Source organism: Theropithecus gelada, chromosome 2, assembly GCF_003255815.1.
Source record: "Theropithecus gelada isolate Dixy chromosome 2, Tgel_1.0, whole genome shotgun sequence".
NCBI classification, from domain to species: Eukaryota; Metazoa; Chordata; class Mammalia; order Primates; family Cercopithecidae; genus Theropithecus; species Theropithecus gelada.
In genome coordinates, this window is record NC_037669.1 from 166,116,647 (window position 1) to 166,125,345 (window position 8,699).

At 39.6% G+C, this 8,699-nt stretch overlaps 1 protein-coding gene across 1 annotated transcript in view; it reads left to right on the forward strand.

Annotated features, from left to right (window-relative positions):
* Nucleotides 1-3,734, forward strand: part of KCNH8 (potassium voltage-gated channel subfamily H member 8) — a 398,046-nt gene extending 394,312 nt beyond the window's left edge. Inside the window, exon 16 of the mRNA XM_025375699.1 lies at nucleotides 1,481-3,734. Coding sequence (XP_025231484.1) covers nucleotides 1,481-2,185 — 705 coding nt within the window. The 3' untranslated portion in view covers nucleotides 2,186-3,734. The remainder of the gene's footprint in view (nucleotides 1-1,480) is intronic.
* The last annotated feature ends 4,965 nt before the right edge of the window (nucleotides 3,735-8,699 follow it).

The following is an 8,699-nucleotide window of genomic DNA, read 5'->3' on the forward strand; positions in this document are numbered from 1 at the left end:
ATAAAGTCATAGAAAGTCCTTTATAAAATACAAAGTATTGTAGCAATGAAGGCAAAGTATTACATTATGTTAGTTATATGAATATAACCAAAGACTAGAAAATATATGTGTGTGTCCTGCTTTCTGAAATATGTTTTCCTCAATTTGAAGAATACATATCTTTTAGAAAAGCCAACTTTAAGTGAAATTCAATTTTCTGGTGTTCTTCCATGATTCAAATACTGATGTGGTCATTAGGAAAATAAATTATCTGAAGAATTTTCTTATGCGTTTTAAGTGTAAAACGAAGACTCTTCAACGATTCTTAAGTGTTTGGGGGCTGTGAAAGCTAAATGTCTCACCTAGAAAACAGAATGAAGTACATACAACACAATTTGTTGTTCTATAATTCCATGGGGTTTCAGGTTCACTGATGGGTTCCAGGACTCTCAGACACTCTGCAGTGCTTATCTCTACTTATCCGCATTGCAGGTCTTTTTATTTCTTTCCAACTCTCATTCCATAGCTTTCCCTTTTTCTGCAAACTTTCTCTGTAGCAAATCTGGTATGAATTCTTCTGTAGCAACCTCACCATCACTGAAGGCCACTTTATCTCTGGCCTATAATAAGCATAGGCTTCAACCAGAAATGGCAAGAGTGAGACCTACCATTCACCAGGTGTCTACTCCAAATAGGTAGTAGTGCTTAGTGTGCTGAGTGCTTTACATGCAATTTCTCCACTCCACATTGTTTTGAAGCGTCCGATGATTTTCGTGCACTATCGTGCATCCCATTCACCCAGAGTGAGCAGAGATATCATCAGTACTTAAGAGATGATGGATCCATATCTCTCATTCTGTTTAAGAATCCCAAATCACTGATTAAGATCCCCAGACTACTTATGCCCCTCTAGGATCTTTCAGAATGAGGACGTCTTTAGATCAGGATGTATGTTCATTCAGATGCCTAACCTACCCAGTCACCCCTTGGGCTTGGTTGGAGTTGGAGCAGCTTTTCAGGCTTTCTTATTAAGAAATTTCTTTTTCATGGCTCACACCTGTAATCCCAGCACTTTGGGAGGCCGAGGTGGGCGGATCACAAGGTTAGGAGATCAAGAGCATCCTGGCTAACATGGTGAAACCCCATCTCTACTAAAAATACAAAAAATTAGCCAGGCGTTGTGGCAGGTGCCTATAGTCCCAGCTACTCGGGAGGCCAAGGCAGGAGAATGACGTGAACCTGGGAGGCAGAGGTTGCAGTGAGCTGAGATCGCGCCACTGCACTCCAGCCTGGGCGACAGTGCGAGACTCCGTCTCAAAAAAGAAAAAGAAAAAAAAAAGAAATTTCTTTTTCACCAAGCAAATGCTAAAATGTTTAAAAATAAATAAGTAGGAATAAAAGAAAACCAAAAGAAATATTACTTCCCTGCTTCATTTCTCTGAAATTTGGTCACTACTTTGCACCTCTAACTATTGCCTTTCACTTTGCTCTATCCACATAGGTAACAACATTGACTCAGGAAGTTTCTCAGTTGGGTAAAGACATGAGAAATGTGATCCAGCTTCTGGAAAACGTTCTGTCACCTCAGCAGCCATCACGGTTTTGCTCTCTGCACAGCACCTCTGTGTGTCCCTCCAGGGAGAGCTTACAGACCAGAATGAGCTGGAGTGTGCACCAGCCTTGCCTACACTTGCAAACAGGCGGGGCTGCCTATACGCAAGCACAACTTTGTAGCAGTAATATCACCTCAGACATTTGGAGTGTGGATCCCTCCTCTGTGGGGAGCAGCCCCCAGCGAACTGGAGCTCATGAGCAAAATCCTGCAGACAGTGAACGTTATCATTCTCCAAGCCTTGATTATTCACCTTCCCACTACCAGGTTGTCCAAGAAGGTCATTTGCAATTTTTAAGGTGCATCTCTCCACATTCAGATTCTACGCTGACACCTCTGCAGTCCATTTCAGCAACTCTCTCATCCTCTGTCTGCTCCTCTTCGGAGACATCTTTGCACCTAGTTCTCCCAAGCAGATCAGAGGAGGGCAGCTTCAGTCAGGGAACTGTGAGTTCCTTCAGTCTGGAAAACTTACCAGGATCTTGGAACCAGGAAGGAATGGCATCAGCGTCTACAAAACCTTTGGAGAACTTTCCACTGGAAGTTGTCACAAGCACAGCAGAAGTGAAAGATAACAAAGCCATAAATGTATGATATTAGTGCCCATGAAGCAGCTGCTAATTTCAAACCTACCACTGCATGACAGTTTTAGTTTGCCTTTTTTGCCTCTGGTGGGTAGGAAGACTGAGCAAAGCTGGGAATCCTGCAGAAAAGAGTGTGAGGAGTCAGGGAAAGGCAGAACCACCTCCATGCTGTAGCAAACAATTTCTAGATGCTAGAAGCATAATAGAAACATTTTTCTGTACAGGTATTAAACTACTGGTCTGTTTGACAGACATTGGTAACAATCCAAAGACCCTGAGGGTCTGAGCAGCTAGAAGTCCTAGACAAAGAATTTGTGGATGACTTTTGTCCCAGGTGGCTTTTGTGAAGTGTGGCAAAGGTTTTTCATGAGTGCCTGATTGTCATTCCTGAACAATATCCATAGCACTGTTGGCCTCAGGAGTGTACAGCTCCTGCTGATCTATTTTTCTTTTTGTGAAGGCAAAGGGACAATTATCACTGCATGTCATCTCCTAGACAATCAGTCAAATAGAACTGGTGGCCAATTGTTAGCTATTCGCACGTTATTTGCCATGTAAATGAAAACGTCTTTATTTATCAAAAAAACACAGAGGCTATTTTTATATCCTTGGTATGAAATATGTATTTAAACTATTTAAATATTTATAAAGAAATGAATGTTTTCTTTTCATTTTGGTAAAAAAAAAAAAGCTTGCTGTTTTAACAAGAAATGCACTACTGTTGTGTATAGTAGATCAAAAATTATTTATTACTAAGAGGATGTAGTTTCCAAAGGAATCCCCCATTTTCTCTGCATGTAGTTTGCAACAAATGTATTCTCATGCTTCTGGATTATAAAAGAAAAGTGAAGTCATATTTTGTTGATGAAATAAAAACATGGACTGAGTGTCAACTACATGAGCTTTGGCATGGGGGTAGACAGGCTCCATCTAGGCTCTGCCGACTCATGTCAATGACCTGATTCAAGGTCGTTGTGCCAGCAGAAATGTCTGTCCTCTAGGCATCATATTTTGTGGCTCAAGAATTCAAAATGGGTCTGTGGACATAGGGCAATTTTGGACTCAAAGTGAGGGAGAAAACCTGGGTGTGTCCTTTCCCAGTGCTTTTCTTTTACAAGAGGTAGTAGACCAGTGGAAATCCCCAAATGGAGCCAAAACTTCTGAGCTGTAACTTGTGGGAGTAATACCAGCTTGCAGTGGGTCAGCACTTTACCTTTTTTCTTTAAGGCTCCACAACGCTATGCAGTGCAGTTGTTTTCATTCCTATTTTTCATAAATCTCAGGGGAAGCCCCAGAGATTACACAGTTAGGAATGCTGACACAGTCTAGAATCCATAATGTTCCCTACATCTCTCACTAACAGGCAAATTCAGATGCTGGGATTGGCAATGATTTAAGCACCTTCACTTAAGTTTTATGTTATGTTTTAGAACAGTTATGGTCTAATTGTCTTGGACATTTTGGGAAGACATATTGGGTTCACATTCTGGAGTTCTCTATTTTCCACCACAAAGAATAAACAATCTGAGAATTGTATCATTAAAAGTATCTAAACACACCAAGACTTCTGATGTTGTGTGAATCTTGCACCTTAAAACTGGATAGAACAGCAGAGAGAAAAGATATCTTTTCTAAGAAAAATGAACACAGGACATGTTTATAAGGCAGGTCACTCAGGACTCAATGCCTTCTACTTTCCTCCTCTCCAAAATTCAGTCTTTCCCTAAGTTAAGGCGAAAAGTGAGACAAAGACAGCATTCTAGATTTCATGTATTCATTTACATTCTGCCTTCTGCTCTTCTTGACCTGTGTAATCATTTTAAGTGCAGTTCAAACAGAGTTAACTGGTGTTGGCTCACAGGTGTCCTTCCGGCAAATTACACTGCTATTACTAATGTTAACAAGAATAACTGGCATTCTGTTTCTTGAGTACTGACTTTGTACCAGTCAGTTTTTAGGAATTAATACACATTATACTTCCTCGTGTATTAATCAAACACTGCTAACAGTTACTTATTTGTTATTATTATCCCTATTTTACAAGTGAATAATTGAGGCACAGATTTTTTTTTAACTTGCCCAGTCACTTTATTTTAAATGATTGATAGACTCATGGCTGCTCTAAGTACCTCTCTCTTCATGTTCACATGCATGCTTGTTGATCTTTGAAACTTTACTAATAATTACAATTGACCACTGAACAATGAGGGGCAAGGGGGCTGGCCCCACACACAGTTAAAAATTCATATATAACTTTTGACTCTCCAAAAATTTAACTTTAATAGCCTATTGTTGACTGGAAGCCTTACTGATAACATAAACAGTTGATTTACATACATTTTGTATATTATATGTATTATATACTGTATTCTCACAATAAAAAAGCTAGAGAAAAGAAAATTGTATTAAGAAAATCATGAAGAGCAAATATGTTTACTCTTCATTAACTGGAAGTGGATCATCATAAAGGTGTTCATTGTCATAGTCTTCACATTGAATAGGCTGAAGGAGGAAGGGGAGGAGTCTTGCTGTCTCAGGGGTGGCAGAAGCTGAAGAAAATCCTCATACGAGTGGATCATGCAGTTCAAACCCATGTTGTTCAAAGGTCAACTACAACTTTTTTCAAAATCAGTGAATAAAATATTTGAGTTATTTTTACAATGCAAGTAAACAAATAGGATTAATTAGCTAAGTTCTTGGGATTTGGGGATGTTCCCGTGAATTGGCTGGAAACAAGCCCATATTTTCCATCCAATCACCTTCTCTGTATTTACTCAACATCTGACTTCAGCAGGCATGAGAGCCAGCTCCCTGACCTGCATGGAGCTGCAGCTGGACAAAAGTGAGCAAGCACCTGGGAGGAGAGAGGGCTCCCATGCATTTCTTCCAGGAGGACCTCTGCCTCATCCAAATCAGTCCCATTTTATTCCTTATGGACACTTTCCCCCATCTACTCTGACAAATAGGACTCTCCCATATCCAGGGCAACTCAGGATGATACAGTTTAGTTCTATTTTGTTTAAGTATGTGCTAATAATATTCTAGAAAGTGAGAATTTCAAGTTTTCCTAGATGTTTCATTGTCCAAGCATTGTAGCTGCATAAATAGCAAAGGCCCTTGTTTTCTTATCAGGGATGCATTTTTGAGCCCCTCCATTTTCTTCACCTACTCACCCTCTGCTGAAGGAACATCCCAGGAACCCAGAGGCAACAAAAGCAGTTACTTTCTTGGTCAAGGTAGTTTTTTTTTTATTATTATTATGTTGAGAATAAATATCTTCTATGCAATTCTAATTAAAACGAGAGAGATTATGCAAAACTTCATATTAATTCTGATAGAAATTAATAAGAAGAAATTTCTGATAATTCCGGCTACTTACAAATGGAGTTTATTGTTTATCCCCAATAAAGTGTCCTCTCAGAGGCTGCATGAGTATTTGTAGGAACAGTTTTTCCAGAAGGGCTGTGCATTGGATGTGAAGTCAGCAGAACGCCTACATCACAACCACAGGGAGTATATATTTGAAATGCAGAAAATGTAGCTTCAAGCCAGCTGCTTTGGATGGGTCCTGAAACTCTACCATTTAGTAAACTTCCTGCATGACTCAAATCTAAAGGCTGAGAAGTATTGGTCTAGAATCTATAGAAGTACAAGTCTGAGTCCTAGCTAATCTGTATGTAAGTAGACAACTATTGAAATTCTATTAAGGACAGCCCAGAGTCTGTAATTGTATAATAAAGAAAGTTGATTAACTTCTAAATCAGTAGTCCTCCAACTTTAGTTCAAATAATGTATTTCTGGAGGATCTTATTAAAAGAGAGATTTCAGGGCTTCAACTCCTCGGACATGAGCTAAGTCCCCAAGTGATTCTAATATGTATGTTCCAAGAAATAAATTCTGAAAACATTGTCCCAAGAAGTACAACCATTCCTTTTACAATGAGCTAGTTCTGTGAGAAGATGGACCATCTAGAATCAAACCAATTAAAACCGACAAGTTTCTTTCTGTACAGTTCCAAATACATCAATGACTTTTTTTAATCAAAGTAACTGATATCTTTTCTCCAAGAGAACTTTGAACATGCATCAATTACTTCACTGAAAAATGATTGTCTACTGTGTGTCTTGCACCACTTATACCTCTTGATTTGTTGTAGATCTTTGTTTTCTTGTTTCATTTAGATTTTCTAGAAGAAAAAAGAAAAGTGAAAATACCTTCTGAAGTTTCAAAAACGGGTCAGTTATCTGATAGGAATCATATTTGTATGTGAAGCAAGATAACTATTTGGTCAGTAGATGACAGTTGCTGTGGATGTCCCCTATGTGAAATGGAATTGCTAATGTTAAGATTGTGATTTTATTCATAACAATGAAAACAGCCTGCCCCAAATAGTTCTTGCTAAAGCTACTTATTCTCATGGCATATATAGCTCATTTTCTAAGGTCATCTTTTTAAGACGTTGCTTTTATGTCTTCTTTTCTAAGTATATAGTGCTTCAAATGTAGTCTTCTCTTAGACACCATCATCACTGAAAATAGAACTTGGGTACATATGCAGGCACAGGCCTTATTAAAGGCTCTTCCAAAAGGCTTTCCTTTGCCTATTTATTTCACTTTATACAAAGGCAAATGGTCCAAATAAATATTAAGCTGAGAAAGGAGCAGGAGTTTTGGAAGAACACAAAGGAGTGTTTGCCTCCAACCATTTTTTCTTGCTCTGTGATCTGGACAGTTATTCAAGACATCTGAGCCTCAATTTCTTCATCTAAAACTTGAAGAATAAAATACATCCAATTTTCAGAGTCTTCGTGAGAGTTAATGAAGGAATTTTTGTGAAGGCACACTACCCGACGTACAATAAACGCTAAATAAATGTCAATTTATCTTCCTGACCTTTCATCCCCTGGTTCCTAACCTATTTCCCCCTCCTCCCCTCATCTCCTTCTGCCCTCTCCTTCCTGATTTTTTCACCTTTCCTTGCCCCCACCCTCCTCTTCCCCAACTTCTTCCTGGCTCTCCCTTTATCTCCAGCCTCATCCCACTTACATCTTCTCTGTTCTCTCTTTCCCGTTCCGTCCTCTCCCCTTGGCCCTTCCTCACGCTTCCTCCTTTTCCCTCCCTCAGTGTTCCAGGCCACTTTCTGGAAAATGAATCCTCTCTTTGACATTTTCTCTGCTTAGGTCACAAACTAGCTTTCATAATATGTCCCCTACAGTCTATTCATCACAGTGTTAACAATCAAGTCAACATTTACCTTTTTTAAAAAAGTTGTTAAAGAGCCACCAGGGCAGAAAAACGTGCTGTTTCTGCCCCCAGCCACCTTATCCCCAACCCGTGTGGCTTCTAATATGTCTATCTGAATTTCAGTGAAGTTTTATTTTGAACTATTTAATTACAGAAGATACAGGAAGTTTACTCACTAACACAAATATATTCTACAAACACACACCATGTTCCCCATAAAGTTTTTCTGTAGAGATTTGCTGTTGCTTCAGAAATCACACACATATATGTCACACCTACCACCCCTGGTAACAGAAGACCTGAGCACTATCAGCCAAAAGCCTCAGAGCTTTCTCTGTGGCAAATGTTGTTGCCCTCTTACCCACAGTTCCTCTGGCTAGAGGCAGAGCTTATGAAATATCTGCCACTACACACAGATGCCTTCAAAGCTTCCCTAAAGAAGCCCATCATGTGAGTAGGTCTCATCAGAGGAAATAAGCCAAATGTTACCTCCTGCAGCTTGTGTCCTGAAAGAACCTATTCCTTGGGTTGTGTCATTCAACAGAGCCCTGAATAAACAGTATAAAAGACACAAGGGCAGCACAGTGAGGCAGAGATAGACCAGCACTTCCACACCTGTCATTGCAGGTAATTAAATAAGCTGTACATTCCAGAAAAAAAAACAGCTGGTGGGAAAAACTGTGTCCGAAGGGCAAAACTATGCCTTCTTAGGCTACTTCCTTTTAATGTGGGTTTTTCCCTTAAGGAGATAAGAAGCTGGAAATGGGATGGAATTTGATGCTGAAGCTAAGCTTCTGGGTCTTTTTCACAGTTGGCTTGATAAAAATAGAACATACATATGTGATATATTTAAGTACAACAAAGAATCAAATAAGAGGAAGTGAGACTTAAAAGTGTGTCTGTGCTTTTTATTTTTGTAAAGAACTAATATACTAAGTTGAAAGGACCATTTTCATTTAAGAATTTCCTCCAGGGTAAAGAGTACCCCATTGCTTTGGCACTTTTACTTGCAATGGTAATTTTTTTTAACCAGTACTGACTCCTGAACTTTACACTACTCCTGTAGCTTTATTCTTCACTATGGTTTATTTGTCCTGAGAGAGAATTATTTCTGAACTCTGCATGGGGGTCAGTATTAAATGCTACTAAGGAAGGGGCTCAAACTCAGCCGCATCTTTCGGGGAACACAGAGCCCTCTGGGTAGCTGCAGCCACATGGCCGACACTCAGCATCTTCGGGGCCCCTTGCTATGATTGGCAGTGATGTCCAGAAGCCCTCAGA